General features: G+C 36.2%; 1 protein-coding gene and 1 pseudogene across 35 annotated transcripts in view; one reads left to right on the forward strand and one right to left on the reverse strand.

Annotated features, from left to right (window-relative positions):
• Positions 1 to 24,412, reverse strand: part of PMS1 (PMS1 homolog 1, mismatch repair system component) — a 109,172-nt gene that overhangs the window by 64,489 nt on the left and 20,271 nt on the right. For 16 of the 35 annotated variants that reach the window (XR_011997981.1, XR_003235554.2, XM_072742522.1 and 13 more), the window contains 3 exons: positions 22,606 to 22,742; positions 13,660 to 13,842; positions 2,783 to 2,885 (listed from right to left, as the gene is read on the reverse strand). Coding sequence is in view for 33 of the 35 variants with exons in the window: in XM_026002664.2 (XP_025858449.1) it covers positions 2,783 to 2,885; positions 13,660 to 13,842; positions 22,606 to 22,742 (423 nt within the window). In the remaining 2 variants the exon portion in view is untranslated. Of the gene's footprint in view, positions 1 to 2,782; positions 2,886 to 13,659; positions 13,843 to 20,185; positions 20,415 to 22,605; positions 22,743 to 24,412 lie in introns of all 35 variants that reach the window. The other 19 variants (XM_072742521.1, XM_072742535.1, XM_026002668.2 and 16 more) reach the window with 5 other exon arrangements.
• Positions 20,488 to 22,595, forward strand: LOC112922939 (chromobox protein homolog 3 pseudogene; annotated as a pseudogene).

Below are 24,412 nucleotides of genomic sequence, written 5' to 3' on the forward strand. Positions count from 1 at the left end.
GCAGAAGTACTAGGAGGTGTTAAAAGAACTTGTCCAGGAGGGTAAATCAATTTAGAAAGCTTATACTGATTAGGGTAAAAGAAACAGAAGTAGTGAAAGAAAAAAGATAGGATTAAAACAAATAATTTAGTAAGTTACTGATAAAAGCTGGGGACTTACTTTTACATTGTTGATTTTTAAAATGTCTTAAAATAGAAGTGAACAGAAGGGCAATTTAAAATGACATACTGTTAAGCACGTATATCATTTTAAATGGCTAAAGTAATCCATAAAACAAATACCTACACCCAGAAAAACCAGAACTGGAATCGCTAGTAAACTATTTTTAAACATTTTAAATATATATATTTTAAAGAGGTAACAGATTTTCCAATGCCTAAAAAAGATTTTGCTGTAAGCTGTCCCTACATCTAGGGACAGTTAGGCTGTCTCCAGGTGTCATTATCCAATCAGATGACATGAGGAGTAACTGCTAAGCAAGGATTTTCATACCACTGCAGAAATTAATCTACAAGAACCCTAAATGTACAGGTATTTAATTAGGATGGTTGTACTGTAGTTTTATCTTACACAGAAAATATTTAAATGGAAGTTGAATGACAGCTGGTGGTGAAATGTGAGTCTGTGATTTAATCACTCAAAAACTATCAGCACTAGGGCAATATGAATGTAAAAAGGCTTCTGAAAGTGTTTACAGATTTCTATAACATGCCCATCTATAACAATTTGAAACAAGAGCTTGATTGTTGCTTTTCAAGCCAATCACCTATAATTAGAGGAGATAACAATGAATCATGAAAGGCATTTACTAGTTTTACAACATGACCTTCCAAGTATATTGTTTCTCAAGATAAAAGGAATATGCTTTTTTATAAAAAGGTTCATTTATTGGCTGCAGAAATTCTTTACGCATACCTAATCTCAATGAAAGTAGAAGACAGGTCAGAAAAAAAATCAATCAGCAAATGGGCAAAGATCAGAGGGATCTATATTTAAATATTGCTCTCTCACAGTTCCCATGGAGATGAACACAGGAAAGCATGAGGAGTATGAGTGATACAGAGTAACAGGTCATCCAGATTAGATTGGATACTACTAAGATAAAAATAAATACATTCAAGTTTTATAAGGTGACTAGATTACTTCAAAGTACTCTACTGGATAACCACTCAAATATCTCCTAATGGTTTCTTAATGTGAACTCCTAAAAATTGGGGTTATTAGAGCATTTCTAGAAAGGGACCATATTAAAAAATATGCTTTCTCTTTCCTAATCTTCAATATATAAAATAATCAATTTTATAACTTAATAATAAAATAATAAAATAATTTTTATAATTTAATAACTTAATAAATATAATAATAAATAATATTTATTTATAATATAATTATAACATAATATAATTATATTATAATATATAATATATAATATAATTAATTATAATATAATAAATAATAATAATTTAATAAAATAATTTTTATAATTTAATAATTTAAAAATTATTATTTTTAATTGAAATATGTACAGTATTATTATATGTCAAATTAAACAGCTACTAAATGAGCTCATTTTTATTAACTGAATAAATGAGAAAAAAGTGTTTTCTGAGGTGTTCTTATTAACTCTTTCCTTTATGTGGGTATAAAAATATTATTTCTTAATAAGCATAAATAATTAGTAACTAATTTGAAGATTTACAAAATAATAAAGTGAAGTTGGTTATCAGTATTAAGATACAAGACAATATATTTCAATGAAAAAATGGTAATCATTAAAAATATAAATCCAATACTTTAATGTTAAAATTAGGAGACTACAGAAAAAACACAGTACTTCAATAAATTACAACAGAAACACAAAATTAAAAAATGAATTTATAATACTAATTGGAAGAGAAGGGAAAACAGCAACAAAAAAACACAAGTTCCTTTCAGATCAAATAATTCTTTTGAACATGACTCTAAGGTCATATCTTCAACATTCTCCCAATTTTAAACATCCCATTATGAGAAGTTAGCAGTATGAAAAACATGAAGGGAGATGCATGAAACTCCTTGAGTTTTTCTTTTTCCTTATAATAGTAAGAGATTTTCTTTTGCCTTATAATAGTGGCAGAACTTAAAAATATAAGATGTCAATTAAAATGTGGTAAAATAAAAAAAATAAAAAATAAAAAAAATAAAATGTGGTAAAATTACAAGTGTATAAAACACTATAGAAACGTATTACAAACAACAATAATTGATATATTTATTTGCTTCAAATAATACAGAAAGAAGAAGTAGGTGAGGGTATTAGATGAAACTGTATTAGCAATGAGTTGACAACTGTTGAAACTGAGCAATGGCAGACAATTTTATTGCACATACATTTGAAGTTTTCCATAAATAAATATATTTTAATTATTTATTTAATCATAGTATCTTGATGGTATGGTTTATTAGCAATGATTACCAAGTCAATGTTTTAGGCATTTCAATAAAATATCATCCTTCACATATAAAGAAGACACTAGTGATCCAACAATAGTAAAATAATTGCTCTTACAGTTTTTACAGAAGGGTAACTAATCCATAGTTTTGTCCTAAGTCTTTTACACAGTTCCTCTTGAGAGCACCTCTAAGTATTTAAGAGATTGGTGACTAACATAAAGATTGAATATTCACTTGGAAGTAAACTAGGCTTTATCAAGACCAAACCTGAAGCAGTGCATTTAAGCAGTAACAGTATTTTAAAAATAAACAAAACATGAAAGGCAAAGATACATAGCTACTCTCTTACCTTGACTAAGATGTGAAGGTTTCTGAGAAATTATGTGGCCACTACCATCTAAAACATACTGGGTGCTAAAATTATCAGAAGCAGTTCTTGTAGTTATTAAAACCTGGAATATAAAAAAATATATATTATTTTAGGTATTGCAGTGGTTTCATCATCAAATTAGATTATAGTAATTATACATTTACTTAAGATTGAAAAATGTTTTACTTGTTAAGCTCTTATGACTGCTTCTGTAATATTCCCTTAATTATACTAATAATAGGGCACCATATATATATATATATATATATATATTTTTTTTTTTTTTTTTTTACAGGGCAAAATATTTTTATTTTGAGCATTTAACTTTAGTTAAAATACTCATACACAAATCAGTATCTGAAATGACTATTTGTAATATATAACTTATATCTGTAAAACCAAGTATTTTATTTACATTAGGGAAACTTGCTTTTAAAAGACACCATATACTTGTTTTATAAAAATCCTTTAGTAAAAAGATAATCCCCTCCCTTTTCATATTCTGTATAAACCTGCACTTCAAGCTAAGTGAAATAAAAGTCAATCAGTGAAAGACAATTATCCGATCTCACTCATATGTGGAATTTAAAAAACAAAACAGAGGATCATGGGGGAAAAGAGGAAAAAATAAAACAAGACAAAATCAGAGAGAGAAACAAATCATAAGAGACTTTTAATCATAGGGAACGAATAGGGTCCCTGGAGTGGGGAGAGGGGAGGGGATGGAGTAACTGAGTGATGGATATTAAGGAGGGCACGTGATGTGATGCACACTGGGTATTATTTAAGACTGATGAGGGGATCCCTGAGTGGCTCAGTGGTTTGGCACCTGCCTTTGGCCCAGGGTGCAATCTTGGAGTCCCGGAATCAAGTCCCGCGTCAGGCTCCTGGCATGGAGCCTGCTTCTCCCTCTGCCTGTGTCTCTGCCTCTCTATCATGAATAAATAAATTTTTAAAAAATCTTTAAAAAAAAAAAAGACTGATGAATCACTGATCTCAACCTCTGAAGCCAATAATATATATGTTGATCAACTGAATTTAAATAAAATTTTAAAAACTGCACTTGTCTTTCAAGCTAATGATTGAAAAGAACAAAATATATAAATCATACACATTTATTTATGAATAATTTTTCTTAAAACCAACTTATGAACGATTTAAATGTAAATTTTCTATTAATTGGAAAAAACTTTAGCATGAAGACATGTATGTATAAGAAAGGATTTCACCAAAAAAATAAATAAATAAATAAATAAAAGAGAAAGGATTTCACTGACCATAAAAATATCTCCTAAGATGTTAGGCACAGAAATATAAATTTAAGAAGTCTACATTCAGGGTGCTTGGGTGGCTCAGTCCGTCAAGCATCTGCCTTCAGCTCAGGTTCTGATCTCAGGGTTCTGGATGGCGCCAGCTTCAGGCTCCCTGCTTGGCGACAAGTCTGCTTGTCCCTCTCCCTCAGCCCCTGTCCCTGTCTGTGCTCTCTCTCTCAAATAAATGAAATATTAAAAAAAAAAAAAAAAAAGAATGTCTACATTATTCCGAGCTAACCTTCCCTACAGCTTTTTGTTTACTTATTTTGTGAGATTAGCAAGAGAGTAAAATAATAGTAAATGAATGATTCCACTATCAGAAAATACCACACTTGGGGAGTGGGGATGTTCTAAGAAAGCACAGTGGATTCAGAAAAAGGTAGCCTCCTCACACATTTTGGGAGCACCGATGACACAAAATTGGGAGCAGTATTTCTTGGCCATTCTTGCACTCAGCAGAGCCGACTGTGTAATTTAGGAAGAAGCCGCAAAGATCCAGCTCCATTGCTGAGACTCATCTAGATTCAGGTGGATCTACAGAAGATTCGATGGTTCTGCTACCTCATCTTAACCGTGATCTGAATTGCAGTAGGCCATATGGCTAGAGAACACGAGGGTACCATACAGGAAATAGCAGTCACCCCAAAATGACTTCTCTAGCTCACGGACTAGTATGATCTACTAGAGTCTCTCTGAGGGTAACGTCCATCAAACCCCTACCGGGGGCACTGCCTCAAGCTGCCATTTCTATAAATACCTTTCTCCAAAAAAAGCCACATCTAAAACAAAGTTGTGAGTTTCCATATAATCTTAAAGAACTCTTCTGCTTCTTCTAAAAATATATTCCATGGTTCAAAAGTCATATCATTTTAAAAGTTTTCCTGATAACTAATCTTCATCTTCCCTGCTATATCCCGACTCCATTCTGTCCAGTAATGATTTTTTTCTAGCCAAGCCTAAAACAAAAACTACAAAAAATTTAGTTGCCTCTAATTTAATTATTCTATAATTGTCTCTTTAAAAACAATCCTACGTTTATCCAACCGCTTCTCAAAAATGCCAAGGTCAACTGATTTCTATTTCTCCTCTCCAAAGGGCTAGCCACCTAGCCACCTAACCTAAAGTTGGTGTGATGGAGCAAAAGTAGCCCCAGAACTCTGAGTTCTAGTACTAACTATGCCAGTGGCTTGTTAGATGGTCCTGAATAAATGATAACTATATCATCTTTAAGGGGAGGGCAATGGTAAGATGAAAATGATGCCAATACTTTATTAAGGTTACATGGCTTTTTGTTTTAACTACTCTCAAAGCATTTTATAGTTATCAGCTTCTTCATCCTTTAAACATGTTAATAATGAACATCCTCCAACCTAGATGAATAAACTGATGTACTAAAATGGAAAATAGGATCTTAGTGGTTATACTGCAATATTTGTAAGAAAGCAAAAAATAGAATATAATATTATTTTCTAACATTAATTTTTTTAAAAATTAGAATGTGTAGGGTGTGATGAAAATCTATTTCAATAGGAAATGCTTTGCAATTCACTGTGAAAGACAGTGAAGGATAAGACAGAAGCATGTTTCACAAATTCATGAAATACAATGTGTTCCTCAGAGGAAGGAATCGTATTTCAAGAGTTCGTTTCATCATATGACCCTGTGTCCTGGGCAGGAAACCTTTTTTTGGACCAGGCACAAGCCTAGAACGTGCTAGTTCAGCAGCAGCTAACATACTAGAGCCTGTAGTAACTCTACCATCAGATGCATCTCCAATATTACAGATTATTACTTGTGCTTCTTACTAGAGACATTAATGAATTGTGGCAGAATCAATCTAGTGGTCAAGAGAACTAAATAAATTTATTCTAAGAATTTTAAAAGGAGTTTATTTTAAAACGTAAAGTTTTAGAAGTTCTCAGAGAACCTTACAGATTATATATCAATTATTAAAAACTGACTTTTTGGTCCAGTTATTGAATTTCAAGGAATTTTAATACTAACACCAAGTTACATTACATACTAGCATTTGAACTTTAAATAAGTATAATTTTTTCAATGTTTTAGATAAAACTAAATTTAAAACTTAGGATACATCCTGTTAATTCATGCAGAAATCATTCATTTAGGGTAATTATACTAAAGTTTTTTACTTTTTGACTGACTTATCGATGAATACTTTGCCACAGAAATAGAACTGAAAACTAAGGTAAATGGTCTTCATGATTCAGCTGAAATATTAATTTTACCTGGATCACTGATGTGTCTTTTTTTTCGGTGTGTGAATATGCCTGCCTACGCATCCTTGTACACTACTATAAGAGCTCTGACTTCAGAACCTTCTTCTGGATAATTCACCGTAAGACACTAACTCTGGGCTCTGGCTTTTCTCCTTTCCACAGAGTTCTATTACCTGTGAAGAGGCTGCACTTAGAAAGCAGGATACCCCACTGCTTCGAAAACTCCTTTGCCTATTCTAATTAAAGCTCTACCACCACGGCTTTAAAGAACACAGGAGGTACCCTACACTAAGGAACAGGAGGGAGAAACTATCAAAATGATGCTAGGGGCTTCCTCCTACCTTTTTACAGCTATGGCAGCCCACAAATAAGGAAGTCCCAACTTTCAATTTCAAAACAGAAGGACAAAGCTTCTCATTCCACCCCCTTTAAGCCATGGAGGTTTAATGGAATGTAAAACAAAAACAAACATGCGTATCATGTAATCTCATCACAAAATTATGTATAATGAACTTGATAGATCAGAATAATACCCAGAACATTGTAACCACTTAAAAGGTGGATGAATGAATCAGTGAACATGAATGTTATGCAGAGAATGGCTCTGTTACTTTTTCAGAGGGAAAAACAAGAGAAAATAATGAACTTATGCTATAGAATAAAGACCTTTTATGTGAAATAGAAGGAATTTACCTAGGAATGTCTATTATTAGAAAGGATTTCCCAAAAATGGTGAGTAGTCTACATAAACTTTGAAAAGTAAGGTGAAATATTGCCTGCCAACAAAGAAATGAACAAGTCTGATGATTTTTATCAACTTGATAGAAGTGCATACTACTTTTCACATTCAAGTCCAGAGTGAAAATAACTTTCATCTATAGGGAACATGATTGTATTAAAAATACTTTCATATGTATTATTTCATTCGACCTTCAAATCATTATCACCCTCAATGACTTTCAGAAAAGTTAACCTGCTTTTTATGCCTTTGGCCAAGTCTCTTTTTCAAACACTTGGGAATGAGAATTAGGGTTCTGATTCTTTTTTCAGAGTTTTTCTGATTTTAAGAGAACAAAACTGTTTGGTATTTCTCCTAAAACTAAGGTATAATTTAGCCTCTATTTAAAATCCAGTTGAGGGGAATCCCTGGGTGGCACAGTGGTTTGGCGCCTGCCTTTGGCCCAGGGCGCGATCCTGGAGACCTGGGATCGAATCCCACGTCGGGCTCCCGGTGCATGGAGACTGCTTCTCCCTCTGCCTATGTCTCTGCCCCTCTCTCTCTCTCTCTGTGTGTGACTATCATAAATAAAGAAAAATTTAAAAAAATAAAATGAAATAAAATAAAATCCAGTTGAGGAAATCCCTGGGTGGCTTAGAAATTTGGCCGCCTGCCGTCGGCCCAGGGTGTGATCCTGGAGTCCCAGAATCGAGTCCCACATCGGGTTCCCTGTGTGGAGCCTGCTTCTCCCTCTGCCTGCGTCTCTGCCTGCCTCTCTCTCTCATTCTCTCTGTGTGTATGTGTGTGTCTTTCAAAGATAAATAAATAAAATCTAAAAAAAAAAAATCATCCAGTTGAAAAAATCTTATGAGTTTCTTAAACATTTCTTTGGAAGGGAAAAAGATCATTTTTAATACAATGTATGTAAAAAATCAACCTAAAAGAAATACAACTTTTTTTACATGTTTTATTATGTGGTAAGAATATATACAAAACCTTCACAAAAATTTTACAAACAGGTCAAAACAGAATTTTCACTATCTCTTGCTCATTCCAGTCAGTATCACTGCTCTATAAATAACAAATTTCAAGAGAAGTTACACTTGATGATGTGATTTTAAAGAAAATCATATCAATTCGTGTCTGATAACATCTATTATAAATTAGGAAAGCAGTAATTCCACTTTTAAATCCCAACAGGATACTCCGTGGGTATAAAAACATTTTACTCCTTTGTACTAGTTAATTCTAAGACTGGAAGTCATTTTAGGGGTGGCTGGGTGGCTCAGTTGGCTGTCTGCCTTGGGCTCGGGTCACGATCTCAGGGACTTGGTATCAAGCCCCACACCGGGCTCCCTGCTCAGTGGGGAGTTTGATTCTCCCTCTGCTCCTCCCCCTACTTGTTCTCTATCTCAAATAAATAAACAAACAAACAAATAAATACATAAAATCTAAAAATAAAACAAAACTGGAAGTCATCTTAAAATTGACAAATTAGGAAAGATGCCCATTCTTCTAAAGTATATCAATAAAGAATATAGAGTTAGATGTGCTTTAAATTCCTCCAGCCAATTTTGCTAAGAGGCTACTTAATTTTTCTTTTTACAATTAAAATTAATATCTTTAAAGTAATCTAATAAAAATAATTTCAACAATCAGAATTTTGGATGATAGCTGTTTAGCAATATGACAAAATTATATTCCAGTTACATATCATCAATCTACTGTTTCTGAGATGATTTACATCAATATGACTTTAAATTTATCTGCATCAGTTAGTCTGGCAGATAAAATAACCAAACCACTAATTTTTATTATGTAGATGTAATCTCTGCCCAAAGATTGGAGTCTTTAAAATAAACATGCAACTTTGTTGTTGTTGTTGTTGTTTTTTAAGATTTTATCTATTTGAGAGAGAGAGAGTGAGAGGGAGAGAGAAAGGGAGAAATAATTTGAAGCAGACTGCACTGAGCACAGACTCCGATGAAGGGCTTCATCCCACAGCTGTGAGAACATGACTTGAGCTGAAACCAACAGTCTGAGCCACCCCAAAAATGCAATTTCTATATATATGAAATTTGTTCTGAGTGAAGAATATTTACCAAATTTAAAAATGAATTTTTCTCCCCAAAAAGTACTCATTGACAGTAATTCCTAAATAACATTTTTTTAAAAATCTAACTGACCTTACAGTATTTCTGAAATACTATTCAGAATCCTCCCACCTAAGTTTCAACTTGACTACTCCTTGATACCATCTATTGAACTTACCACTGAGGCCTGAGTATATTCATTATTTTAATAAGAGGTATTTCTAAACTAATATATACCTCTCTAACCATACTGGTAAGAAGGCAGCATGACCTACTGTGAAAAGCTCATGATACTGGAATTGAGTTCTCGGTTTTGTCACATTTATATGTCCCTAAATAGGTCACAATTTTTGTATTCCATTAACTGCGCTGTGCACAGTTATTCTAAAGTAAACTACTTAGCACAGCACCCTGCATACAATTAAATAGTAGCGGACTGATTATTAGACTATGTTTCAAAGCTGGAATACGAAGTCCTGGCATTTGGCATCACAAGACCCAAGTATCTTCATCAGTAATATGAGGAGACAACAATAGAAGACCTACATTTTACGGCGGCTGGCCCACAGCACAGATTGAGGGAAACCAGTGAGCAGGAAGTTCCCTGGGGACACTCCCAAGATCCCTTGGGAGGACAGAAGAGAAGTGGGGCTCTGCAGTCACAAACAAGGGCTCGGCTGACCTTTGGGGGGAGGGGGTCATCCTGGACTGCATGGCAGGGCTGAGTTGTTCTGGACTGGAACAGCACGCTTATAACCCCTCATCAGTCAGCCACTGGATGCAGCTGCTGTCCAGCTGAAGTGAGGGCAATCTCCAGACAGAGACTAAGCTTTGGGCAGTCAGTCACCAATACTTGGCAACTTGGGGAACAGGTACTCAGTCCCGACAGGGGAATCAGCAGTGAACCAGGGTCCATGACTACAGGATCCCTTCCAGTTCTAGACTTTTTGATACTGCTTTAGTTTTCAGAAAACAGTCAAACCCAAATCATAAAATCTGTGACAAAATAACATATACTTTAAGACTGCATTTAGATCAAGTTCAACAGCAGGTGGAACTAATATATACTGACAGAAGTCAGAAAGCTGTTACCTATTGGGAGGCAGCATAGGAGAACCTTCGGGGGCTCACCACAGTATGTATCTTGACCTGGAATACACATATGTAAAACATACACACGCATCTACGTGTGCTTTGGCCAAAGATTTACAAGAAAAGAGATTACATAAAATGCTGTTAATATTTTGTAAGATAAACACTTGACATTACAATGTGTAAACTGAACATAATTTTTAAAACATTTAGTTTTATATTATTCTGGTTGTTTGACAATTCCTTTATTCCTCTTGTAATTATGATAAATTATTTTAAGTATACTCAAGGCATTTGAATCCCTCAAAAATGAAACAAAATATATCAAGAGGGCTTAAGTAATCAAAGAAAGAAACAAATAGAGAATACCACTAGACAGAGACTTGCAAAACTGCCATTTAAAATCAGAACTACAGCAAAGATTTGGATAAATCATATGGCTTATTACCATGAATTTTAAAAGAGTAAGTACTGTGCTGCCATCTAGTAGACAAAGCTGATAATTACCAATTTCAGTTCTGAAAGGTTATGAACATCTTATGGAAAATATAGAAATGCCTTTTGGTTTATTCTTATGTGGGGTGGTTTTTTTCCCCTGTAGATTCCACCTCTGAGTGAAAGGAGATACTGGCTTCCAATTATGAACTGAGTTAAGTCACGGGGATAAAAGGCACAACATAAGGAATATAGTCAATGATACTATAATAGTGATATATATCAAGACATAAGCTACAGTTGGAGTGAACACAGCATAATGTATGAACTTGTCAAACTACTATGTTGTACATCTGACACTGCTGTGTCAACTACACTCAAATTTAAAAAATAATTTTTGAAAACCCAGAAATGCTACATATTATTCAACAATACTCTTCCAAAATATATCCTAAAGACTACCAAGTTCGGACAACAGCTAAAAAAATCAAATAATTATGTTCTCAAATAAATTACATGATTTCCAAAATAGCTACCAAGAGTCCAATAAAAGTATGTGCTAGCACTGGGAGCTTCAGAAGTTCCCTGGCACAAATCTGAGCCCATTTAAAAAACACACTTTCTATAAGACCCCAAGGCTGTAGTTTCCCAGATACAGTCTTTAGGGAGAAAGATGGGTGACGCCCAGTTAGCTGTACCCTCTACTTGTTTTTCCCCAAAATCTATATGAAGACTCACTGAACTCTAAATAAAGCAAGTGCTCAGACAGATAGTGAAGCACCGGGTATGCAAGATTTTAACCAGAATGCACTTAAGGAAGGACAAGGCCTTTTTTCCTTTAGCAGTGTCTGAACCTCTGGATTCTTTTTTTTTTTTTTTTAAATGAGAAAGTGAGAGCTCATGCAAGTGTATGCATGTGCACAGGCACATGAGGGGGAGGGGGAAAAGGAAGAGGGAGAGAAAATCTGAAGCAGACTCTCAGCTCAGCACAGAGCCCTATGCTGGGGCTCCATCTCAAGGCAGTAAGATCATGATGAGGCAAAATCAAGAGTCGGACTCTTAACCAACTGAGCCTCCCAGGAGACCCCTGAACATCTGGATCCTAACACACAAGGGCCCCTAGTCTACATCTGTACTAGAAGTACACTTTCCCACTTTAAACTCCATCTCCAACCCCCTATCCACAGTTTTTCTTCGTGACTTAGGTATCACCTTACAGAGCTCCAAAAGAGAAAAGTGAACACTGAGCTGTGACTCTTTTCACAAAAAATGGAGAAAACCTAAACTACGCCAGCACTCTAAGGGCACAAGAAAAGAGGGAAGATCATAATAAGCATGGAAAGTATATGACTGCTAGGGAGACAAAGATACTAAACAGACGTCCAAAGAAGGGATGAAGAGAGAGCAACAGTAGCTCATGTACATGCCACTTTTCTGGACAGTAAGTAAAGTCCCATCATTTAATTGTACCTGAGCATTCTCACCCAAATAGTCGGCCAGCTGAAGCAGAGATACATAGCCAGTGGGCACACATGGTACACAGATACTATCACACCATAAAACAGAGCCTAACACACAGAATAACATAGTATAACACAAACTAGTCCAGAGTAGTGAGTGACACACATGGAAATGAGCAGATCAAGGTTCTAGACAGGCTTTGCCACAAACTAGTTATGAAATCTAGTGCAGATGCAGTGAAGTGTAATTAGTACTATGCCAACAAGTTGGTCAGGCACTGAGCTGAGTTTATAAACATTAAAGGCACCTAACCAGGGTCAGGAGAGCAAAGTTCTGGGACCCAGTCTGCCTCTAACTCGCTAGGGTTTAGATCAAGTCGATTCACATCTCTAGAGCCCAATCTATCTGTATTTACTAGAATGGCATTTCCGGGGTGGTTCCACACAGCACAACAAACAGTGATATGCTTATCAATACAAGGGTTTCATTGTCAAGTACACGCAGGGAAATGTTACTACCATAAACCATCAACCTGAGAGGTTCATGATGCACTTCAGTATAGGAAAATCTGAGAAGAGCTTACAATTTAATTTTATTTAATATGTTTTTTCCCAAGCCAGTGGGTCACTAAACTACTTTTTCCTTTTATAAATATCAACATTAGGGCAGCCCAGGTGGCTCAGCGGTTGAGCATCTGCCTTCAGCCCAGGGCGTGATCCTGGGGTTCCAGGATCGAGTCCCACGTCGGGCTCCCTGCATGAGCCTGCTTCTCCCTCTGCCTGTGTCTTTGCCTCTCTCTCTGTGTCTCTCATGAATAAATAAAATCTTTAAAATATATATATAAATATTAACATTATAAAACATAATTTGCCCTTCCTGAAAAAATCAGACAGAACTACCATGCGACCCAGCGACTCCACTTCTGCGTACATACACAGAAGAAGCAAAAGCGGAGACTTCAATAGACATTTGCACACCCACATCCTCAGCAGCATTATTCACAAATGCCAAAGGGTGGAAACAACCCAAATGTCCGTCAACAGAAAAGGATAAACAAAACATGATTACACATTTATACATTTATACATCATTCAGCCTTAGGAAGGACGGAAGAAAATTCTGATACATGTTACAACAAGCAAGAACCCTGAAGACAGTTTGCTAAATGAAATAGCCTGACGCGAAAGCACAGATATTATACGGTTCCATTAGTCAAATTCAGAGACAGGACCAAAGAGGTTACAAGGGACAGGAGGTGGGGACGGACAATGGGGACCTAACTGTTTAACGGGCACAGAGTTTCAGTTTGGAATGAAGTAGTTCTGGCGATGCACAGCACGGACAGCTATGTGCACTTAAAGCCAGTGAATTGTACACCTAAAAATGGTTTAAATGATAAATTTTGGGTTATGTATATTCTACACTCTTTGCCAAAACTGGGTTCATTTTCTCCTAATGCTACCTACCACTCTGTGATTATGAAAATCAATATAAATTACCTTACCTCAGCTACACAACAAATTGATCCCAAGGCTTCTCCACGAAAACCATAAGTTGTTAAATTTTCAAGATCTTCATGACTATTTATTTTTGAAGTATAGTATTTTACTGCCATTACAGGTGCATCAATGGCCTTGATACCCTCACCATTGTCTCGTACCTCAATTTTATCAAATCCATAGTTCTCCTATAAAAAGTTAAAGAAACTTTTAGTATATAAAGACAGGAAACTGTTGTCAAAGAAATAGAAACACCAGAAAAATAATTGTGTCATTTATTTTTTATATAATCTTAATAATAAGAAATTAAGAGTTCAATATATTACTCAGTACTCAACAAGGTAAGTGTACTCTTAATCCCATCACCTATTTCTCCAAGCCCCACACCCACCTCCCCTCTGGTAATCATCAGTTTCTTCTCTGTAGTTAAGAGTCTATTTCTTGGTCTTTTTTTTTTCCTTGCTCATTGTTTTGCTTCTGAAAAGCCACATGAATGAAATCATAGAGTATTTATCTTTCTCTGACTTATTTTGCTTAGCGTTATATACTCTAGCTCCATCCACGCTTTTGCAAATGGCAAGATTGGCAAGATTTCATTTTCTTATGTTTGAATAATATTCTGTCGCAAATATACACCACATCTTTATCCATTCATCTATAAATGTACTTTGAAGCTGCTTCCATAATTTGGCTGTTATAAATAATGCTGCTATAAACATACAAAGGCACATGTATCCCTTTGAGTAACTGTTTTTGTTTTCTTTGGTTACTCAGTATGTAATAAGTCAATCATAAGGTAGTTCTATTTGTAACTTTTTGATAAACCTCCACACTGTTTTCCATGGCGGCTGCACCAACATTCCCACCAACAGGGCAAGTGGGTTCCTTTTTTCCATATCCTTGCCAACATTTGTTCCCTCTTAGTTTTTAGAATTTGTTCATTCTGGCAGGTGTGAGGTAATATCTCATTGCAGTTTTGATTTGCATTTCTCTGATGATGAATGATGTGAACATCGCATTTTTAAATTGGATTATTTAGGTCTTATGGTGGTGAGTTTTATCAGTCCTTAATATATTTTGGATAGTAAACATTTGCTGGAAATGTCATTTGCAAAGATCTCCCACTTGGGAGTTTTATTGTTTCCTTTGCTGTGCAGCAGCTTTTTATTGTGATGTAGTCCCACTAGTTTATTTTTGCTTTTATTTCCCTTGTCTTGGGAGACATATCTAGAAAAATGTTGGTATGGTCGAAGCCAAATTACTGCCTGTGTGCTTTTCTAGGATTATGGTTCCAGGTCTCACATTTAAGTTCTTAATCTACTTTGAGTTTATTTTGTATGTGGTTAAGAAAGTGCTCTAGTTTCATTCTTTTGCATGTTACTGTCCAGTTTTCCCAGCACCATTTGTTAAAGAGACTGTCTTTTTCCCATCACGTTTTTAACTCTTTTGTGGAACATTAACTAACCATTTAATTGTGGATTTAGTGCTAGGTTCTCTGTTCTGCCAGTACCATACTGCCTTATTTACTATAGCTTATAATGTAACTTGAAGTCTGGAATTGTGATACCTCCAGTTTTTTCTTTTTCAAGTTTGCTTTGGCTATTCATGATCTTTAGTGGTTCCATATAAATTTAGATTATTTTTTCTAGTTCTGCATAAAATGCTGTTGGTATTTTGACAGGGATCGCATTAAATCTGTAGATGGCTTCAGGTAGCATAGATATTTTAACAATATTTGTTCTCCCAACCCAGGAGCATGGAATGTCTTTCCATTTCCTTATATCACCTTCAATCTCTTTCATCAATGTTTTACAGTTTTCAGAGCACTGGTCTTTCACCTCCTTGGTTTTAAATTTATTCCTAGGTACTTTACTATTTTTGGTGCAGTTGTAAATGGGATTGTTTTTTAAATTTCTTTCTGCTGCTTCATTATTAGTATGTAGAAATGCAACAGATTTCTGTATATTGATTGTGTATTGTGTGACCTTATTAAATTCATTTATCAATCTTAGTAGTTTCTTGGTGAAGTCTTTGGAGTTTTCTATATACAGTATCGTGTCATCTGCAAAAAGTGAAAGTTCTACTTTTTTTTTTAAAACAATTTGGATGCCTTTTATTTCTTTTTGCTATATGACTGCTGTAGCTAAAAATCCCAATACGTTGAATAAGTGGTGGGAGTAGACAGCCTTGTCTTGTTCCTGATCTTAGGAAAAAGCTGTTTTTCACCACTATGTTAGCCGTAGATTTTTCATATATTCATATACCATATGGATATATTCATATATCGAGGTATGTTCCCTCTAAATCTACTTTGGCAAGGGTTTTAATGAATAGATGTTGTACTTTGTCAAGTGCTCTTTCTGCATCTATTAAAATCAAAACAATCATAAGGTTTATATCCTCTTATTGATGTATCATGTTGACTGATTTGCAAATATTGAAAAGCCCTTGCAACTCAGAAATGAATCTCACTTGATCATCATGAATGATTTTTTAATGTATTATTTGGTTTAGTTTGCTAATCTTCTGTTGAGAATTTTTGTATCAATGTTCATCAGAGATATTGGTCTGAGTTCTCTTTAATTGTGGTGTCTTTATCTGGCTTTGATATCAGGGTAATGCTGGCCTCATAGAATGAATTCGAAATTTTTCCTTCCCCTTCTATTTTGTAGAATAGTTTGAGAACAATAGGTCTGAACTCCTTGTAATATTATCCTTAATGTCTGTTAAAATTCCCCTGGGAAGCCAGTTCATTCGTAATTTCTTTTTTAATGTTGGGAATTTTTTTTTGATTACTGATTCAATTTTGTTGCTGATAATCAGTCTGTTCAAATTTTCTCTATCTTCCTGTTTCAGTTTTTGGTAGTTTATACCTTTATAGGAATTTATCCATCTCTTCTAAGTAGTCGAACTTGTTGGCATTTAACTTTTCGTAATATTCTCAAATAATCCTTTTTTATTTCTGTGGTGGTGTTATTTCTTCTCTTTCGTTTGTGATTTCATTTCAGTCCTTTTTTAATGAGTCTGACTACAGGTTCAACACTTTTGTTGATCTTTTCTAAAAAACCAGCTCCTGGTTTCACTGATCTATTAATTTTTTAGTCTCTATGTCATTTATTTCTGCTCTAGCTTTTATTATTTCCTTTCTCTTGGTTTTGAATTTGTTCTTTCTCTAGCTCCTTTTGGTATAAGGTTAGGGTATTTGGTATTTTCTCGCTTGAGATGGGCCTGTATTGCTATAAATTTCTCTCTTAAGGACGCCTGGGTGGCTCAGCAGTTGAGCATCTGCCTTCGGCTCAGGGTGTGATCCCGGGATCCAGGATCGAGTCCCACGTTGGGCTCCCTGCATGGAGCCTGCTTCGCCCTCTGCCTCTGCCTGTGTCTCTCATGAATGAATACATAAAACCTTAAAAACATCAACAAACCTCTCTTAGGTTCATTTTTGCTGCATCCCCAAAATTTTGTACTGCATTTTCATTTGTCTCCATATATTTTTTAATTCCTTGTTTGATTTCTTGGTTGACCCGTTCATTGCTTGGTAGTGTATTATTTAATTTCCATGTATTTGGGCTCTTTCCAGATTATTTCTTGTGATTGCTACGTAGTTTCATTGCATTGTGGTCAGAAAAGATGCAGAGTATGACTGATCTCTGTCAATTTGTTGAGACTTGTTCTGTGGCCTAATATGTGATCTATTCTGGAGAACGATCCATGTGCACTTCAAAAGAATGTGTATTCTGTCTTAGGGTGGAATATTCCACATATATCTGTTAAATCCATCTGGTCCAACGTGTCATTCAAAGCCACTATTTCCTTGTAGATTCTGTTTGGATTACCTGTCCACTGATGTAAATGGGATTTAGTTCTCTACTATTACTGTATAATTGTTTTGTTCCTTTCTGTTTATTATCAACAGTTTTATGCATCTGGGTGCTCTCCAAATTATTTATAATTATTGTCTTCTTGGTGGATTGTCCCCTTACGATTACGTAGTGTCCTTTGCACCTCATTATGGCCTTTGTTTTAAAATCTGTTTTGTCCAATATGAGTATTGCTACCCCAGCTTTCTTGTGCTATACATTTGTATGAAAAATGCTTCTCTATCCCCCACCTTCAATCTGCAGGTGTTTTCAGGTCTGAAATGAGTCTCTTGTAGACATCATAGATGAGTCTTTTTTTTTTTTTTAAGATTTTATTTATTCATGAGAGAGAGAGAGAGAGAGAGAGAGAGAGAGAGGCAGAGACACAGGCAGAGGGAGAAGTAGGCTCCATGTAGGGAGCCCGACGTGGGACTCGATCCCTGGACTCCAGGATCACGCCCTGGGCTGAAGGCAGGCGCTCAACCACTGAGCCACCCAGGCATCCCTGTGTTCAATAGAGTTTCAGTTTTTTTATCCATTCCATTACCCTATGTCTTTTGATTGGAGCATTTAGTCCATTTACCTTCAGAATAATTACTGCTATGTCTTTATTGCTATTTTGGTACTTGTTTTGTGGTTGTTTTTATGGCTCTTCTCTGGCCCTTTCTTCTTGCTCTCTTTCCAGGTATGCTAGCTTTAATGATATTCTGGGATTTCTTTATTTTTTGTGTATCTATTACTGGTTTTTGATTTATGGTTACCATTTGGTCTGTATATAACATCCTCCACATACAGCAGTCTATATTAAGTGGATGATTAAGTTTCAAGCCATTCTTTACTTCTCTCCCTACCATATAGGTATCTGGTGTTATATTTTACTTCCTTTTGTAAATCCCTTGATTGATTTTTAGAGATACACTTATTTTTACTGCTTTAGTGTTTTCTACTTTTTTACTCCCACTTTTGCTCTTTCCTTTCCACTCAAAGAGTTCCCTTTAATATTTCTTACAGGGCTGGTTTAGTGGTCAAGAACTCCTTTAGTTTTTGTTTGGGAAACTATCTCTCCTTCTATTCTACATGATCGCCTTGATGGATAGAATATTCTTGGCTGCACATTTTTTCCCTTTAGGACTTTGAATATATTGCGTTACTCCCTTTTGGCCAGCAAAGTTCCTGCTGAAAGATCCCTTGATAGCCTTATGAGGTTTCCTTCATATTTAACGGTCTTCTCTCACTGCTCTTAAAATTCTCTTTATCGCTACTTTTTGCCACTCTAATTATTACATGTCTTGGTGTGTGCTTCCTTGTTATTTCTTTAAATAAATTTTCTTCCCCCTTCTCTCCCTCTTCTTCTTCTGGGATCCCTGTAATACAAATGTTATTATGCTTGATGGGAGTCGCTGAGTTCCCTAAGTCTGTTCTCATTCTGTATAGTTTTTTTTTCTCTCACTCGTTCAGCTTGATTACTTCCCATTAATCTGTGTTCCCGTTTGCTAACTTCCTCCTCTGCATCCTCTAGCCTGCTATTACTCCATCTAGTGCACTTTTATTTATTTAAATTCAATTCGCCAACCCATCTAATGTATTCTAAATTTCATTTACTGTGTTCTTCATACATGGTTCTTTTTCATCTCTTTGATCAGTGAGATCCACATCTCACTGATGTGCTCCACTCTTTTCTCAAGTCCAGGGAGTGTCTTTATGGTCATTACTTTAATATTACTTTTATGTTTCTCTTAGGTTTCTTGCTGTGGTTGGCTCTGTTATTTCATTTGGAGACAGGATATATGTCTCCTCATTGTGTCTAATTCTCTGTTTCTGTATGTTTGGCAAGTCACCTACGTGTCCTGCTTTTGAAAGTCCCGGTCTTGTGAAGGAGAAGTCCTATCAGCATCAGTATGGTGCATCAGTAGTGCAGCAGCCCCTGTTCACCAAAACCTGGCACTTCAGGGGGTATCTCCTATATGTGTTGCATGCACCCTGCTATTGTGTCCTGGCCACTTCTCCCTTCACTGCAGTGCTCTGCAGAAACTCTGTCTACTATGGGCGATGTTTGGTCCCTGGCTGGGGTGGGAATGCAGTTTTAATAAAATGAGTGCTGGTCTGCTGCAAAATGAGACCTGCTGCCATTGCCGAATTGGGCACCACCAAATGCATTGGACGGCAGATGTGGTATTAGGAAGATGTGCCCTGGTCTTCTGGCAGAGTGGACTTGAAATGCTGGGACTGAGTCATACGTAAGTGGGAAGGGTGGATATATGGAAGTGTGGTGTTAGGGGTTGGGGGGTGGGCCTTGGGATAAGAAAATGTCAGTGGCTAATTCTTATAGGTGGCTGTGTGTTCATGCTGGCAGGGGTATGGGAGAGTAATGGTGTCTTCTCACTCCTTTTTCCTTGGAGGAGTCCCTCAGTGATCCCTGCCCTCTAGGACACACTCTGAAACCAGTACTCTCCCTCCCATTTTCAAACTGCTGCTTCTAAGCTGTAACTGAGGGCTATTTGTTGTGCTCTCTTTAAGGGTGGGGATTCAGCTTCCTATTGCCTGCCCTCCAGGTTCTCCCAGAATGGAGCCTGCTGATTTTTAAAATTCCAGGCTTCAAAACCTGCTTGCTTTAAGAATTCATCAAATTCAATCCCTCTGGCTTTCAAAGCCAAATATTATGATGATTTACCTTCCCTGTGCAGGTTCCCAAATGTGATACGGTCTTTCTCTCCTCTCTCCATGCCTGCAGCTTTCTCCCCTCCATGGACCATCATGGTCTGTTTCACTCCCGAAAGCATTTCTGCCTTTTCTACTCCTTCATGTGGCCTTTTCTTTATCTTTAGCTATGGAGTTTGTTTTGCCAGACTTCAGGTCTTTTCTGGGTTATTTACACTGACGTGAGTGTTATCGAGTTGTATCTATGACATGAGGTAAGCTCTTAATAGCTTTCTATTGACTAGAAACCTTACAAATAACAAATAAAGTCATCTAACACATATTGTGTATATTATATATATTAATATACTACATTCTTACAATAAATTACATTTTAAAATAAAAAGTTATTAAGAAATCATATGAAAGAGAAAATACATTTATAGTACTTGTACTATATTTACCAAAAAAACAAAAACAAAAAACAAAACCCATGTCAAAATGGATTCATGCAGTCCATCCAAACCTGTGTTGTTCAAGGGCCAGATGTATATTTTTTTAGAACAAATACAGCATTCAAATGGTATAGAACAGCAGTTCTCAGCATTAACTAGAAACCTGTTACAAATGTAAATTCTTGGGCCCCAAATAAAATCTGATATTCTAGGGCCTGGTAACAGTTTTAATAAACACTTTAATAAAGTGTTCTGATGCACCCAAATGTTATTAGAACCACTAGCATAGAGACCCAGGACCTGGGGTAGCTTGAAGGTGGTGAATAATAGCTCTTCAAGTCTGCAATAAAAAATGGCCCTCAGTAAAACTACATTGCAAAAAATAGAAAGACACAGAATGGAAAGAGAAAAAAGTAGAAGAGGTGGAGCTTGAAGAATTTGTGGTGGAAAAAGTACTGGACCTCTGTGTAGGAGGGTGAGTATGGGAAGGTGGAGTATTTCCTGAAGTGGAAGGGATTTACAGACACTGACAGTACTTGAGAACATGAAGAAAATTTAGATTGCCCAGAGTTAATTGAAGCATTTCTTAATTTCCAAAAAGCTGGTAAAGAAAAAGATGGTACTAACAGAAAATCTTTATCTGACAGTGAATCTGATGATAGCAAATCAAAGAAGAAAAGAGATGCTGCTGATAAAACAAGAGGCTTTCCCAGAAGTCTTGATCCTGAATGAATAATTGGTGCCACGGACAGCAGTGGAGAATTAATGTTTCTCACGAAATGGAAAGATTCAGATGAGGCAGACTTGGTGCTGGCAAAAGAGGCAAATATGAAGTGTCCTCAAATTGTAATTGCGTTTTATGAAGAGAGACTAACTTGGCATTCTTGTCCAGAAGATGAAGCTCAACAATTGTTTGTGTTGCTTTATATATATATATATACATATATATATATACACACATATATACAAATATACATATACATATACAAATATACATATGTATGTATGTATGTACATATGTATGTATGTACATGTATGTATGTATGTATGTATGTATACATATGTATACATATGTATATATACATATATACAAATATATATATATTTATGTCTTTGTTTTTTGATTTGTTGGTGTGAAGAAATAATATTCTAATGAAAATCAAGTTTGATATGTTTGTTTTGAAGTAGTGTTGGAGGAGTTGGGGTTTTTTGCATCTATAGCACTGGTTACTTTGAACAAATAAAAGCTTTCTGTAGTTGTTTCCTTATCAGGAAAAAACAAAGCAAAACAAAACAAAAAAACCCCCACTAGCACAGAGCAACGATCTTGAATAGGTTTTAGAAACAGAAAGACCTGAACTCTAATCTCAGATTCACTACTAATTACTAATTATAGGACTTTGGGCAAGTTATCAGAACCTTAATTATTGTTAAAAAAAAAAAAAAAAGGATAGTAGTAATTAAGAGTTTTTATAAGGAGCAATTGCAAGTTTATAATAAGGAAGGTACACATGCAAGCTAACTGTAACAAACTATCATTAAATGTCATAAATCATATTAACTCAAATGACTTAATATACATCATTTAAGATTTTTTTAATGTGAAAACTATGAGCCAACCGGGATATAGTTTTGAAATTAGATTAGATGGAAAAGACAAAATGCAAATGAGCAAAAGGCAAGTAAATATGAACAACCAAGAATAATTAGATCTGATAGAAAATAATAACAAATTAGATTTATAATTTTATAGATTTTTAATTTTGTATGATGGAGTCCTAAAGAATAAGTTTGCTTTTAAATTTTCCTTTAGTGTTACTGTAGTGCAGATCTAAGTTAAAATTTATTTCTAAGAATTTACTTTTACAACAAAAAATGCAATATCCTAAAAATAATTTACTAATACAAAAAAAGAAGAGAAAGGTAATAGTTATAAGAAGAAATAATTTGCCCAGCCCTTTTTTGCTTTAAAGGTATTTGGCTTCTTAGGGACACTCACCAGTTTAACATCTATGCTTGTGGCACCTGCATCCAAAGAGTTTTCAAGGAGCTCTTTTACCACACTGACCACTGAAGTGATTATCTGAGAGCTTGAAAGGAGGCGCACTGTTGCTGCAGGCAACTGTTTCATTCTAGCTTTTAGTAGGGTAGGTAAAGATAAAATTAAGTCGAAAAAATAAAATTGTTAAACATTCCTAACAGATCTGATAGTGACAACAATGATCAACTGTAGCTCACATTAATGAGCTTCCCACTATGCTAGGCTCTCCTATAAGCACACATAGTATTAAATCATTTATTTATTATAATATTCTTTAAAGTAGGTGGCATTATCACCTCCATTTTGTAAGATTGAGGCACAGAGAGGTTAGCTGGTAAATCATACTATGGTAATAAAGAAGAGTAAGAAAAACATTATACTATTAAACTCCAATGAGTATAATACATGACCCACCAGGGTAGGAATGACCAAGTGGTGCTGCCCCCTTGGGACGTGGAAATTTTCAGGCAGCGATAAACCTTAATGGCAATCTCAAACATTAGTCATCTATATGTTTTTCATGAATTACAATGTCTTTTTTTTTTTTTAAGGTTTTATTTATTCATTCATGAGGGACACACACAGAGAGGCAGAGACACAGGCAGAGGGAGAAGCAGGTTCCCTGCAGGGAGCCTGAGGCGGCACTCCATCCCAGGACCCCGGGGTCACGCCGTGGGCAGAAGGCAGACCCTCAACCGCTGAGCCCCCCAGGGGCCACTGAACATAACTTATTATATAACACGGCATACACATGTTTAAGATCCCAGAATACTTGGCCCACACCAGGTTCCTCTAAACTCCAAAATGAACAGGCTCCCCACCCACCTTCTAATCCCCACTATCCCAGCAGTTAACCCATGACCTGGAATCAGACCAGGCTTAGATTCAAGAGGTTTTCTGTCTTTGAGAATGCCAAGATCTAAGGAAAACACCGATCAAACTTTGGAGCAGAAACCCAGCATCATCTCACCTTCTACTCTTTCTAGACAATCTCATTACCCTCAACATTTTTGCCTCATTCTCTATAATCTCTTTTCCAAAATCTCCTGTATTTCCCTCAAATCCCTAATTTTGTTCCCATTCTGAGATCAAGGCAGACCACAGCACAAACTCTACCTTCACATACCTCTTACCTCCCCCAACCCCCATGTCCTCTGGTTTCTTAAAACGTTTATGCCTCTGCCCACACTTTTTCCCCTAACTCCCAGGTCAAGGTCTCCTCTCTTAAGACCTTTCATCTAGTTTAACCAGTCCCCCTCAGGCATCTTGACCTTCAAAGCAAAAATAAAATCTTCCATCCACCCTATTACCCCAATGATTATCTTCTCTTTCTTTTTCTTTCTCTCCCCGCCCCCCCTTTCTCCCGGGGTGCCAGGGTGGCTCAGTCAGAAGGGACCGCCTTCGGCTCAAGTCACGATGGCCGGGTCCTGGGATCAAGCCCGCATGGGGCTCCCTGCTCAGCAGGCGGTCTGCTTCTCCCTCTCCCTCTGCCCTTCCCCCCTGCTTGTGTCAACGTCTCAAATAAATGAAGAAAATCTTTAAAAATCAATCAATCTTGGGATGCTTGGGTGGCTCAGCGGTTAGCCCCTGTCTTCGGCTCAGGGCATGACCCTGGAGACCCGGGATGAGTCCCACGTCATCGGGCTCCCGGTGCATGGAGCCTGCTCCTCCCTCTGCCTGTGTCTCTGCCTCTCTCTCTGTCTCTCATGAATAAATATATAAAATCTTAAAAGAAAAAATCAGTCAATCAATCCACCAAGAGATC

Source organism: Vulpes vulpes, chromosome 16, assembly GCF_048418805.1.
Source record: "Vulpes vulpes isolate BD-2025 chromosome 16, VulVul3, whole genome shotgun sequence".
Lineage (NCBI taxonomy): Eukaryota > Metazoa > Chordata > Mammalia > Carnivora > Canidae > Vulpes > Vulpes vulpes.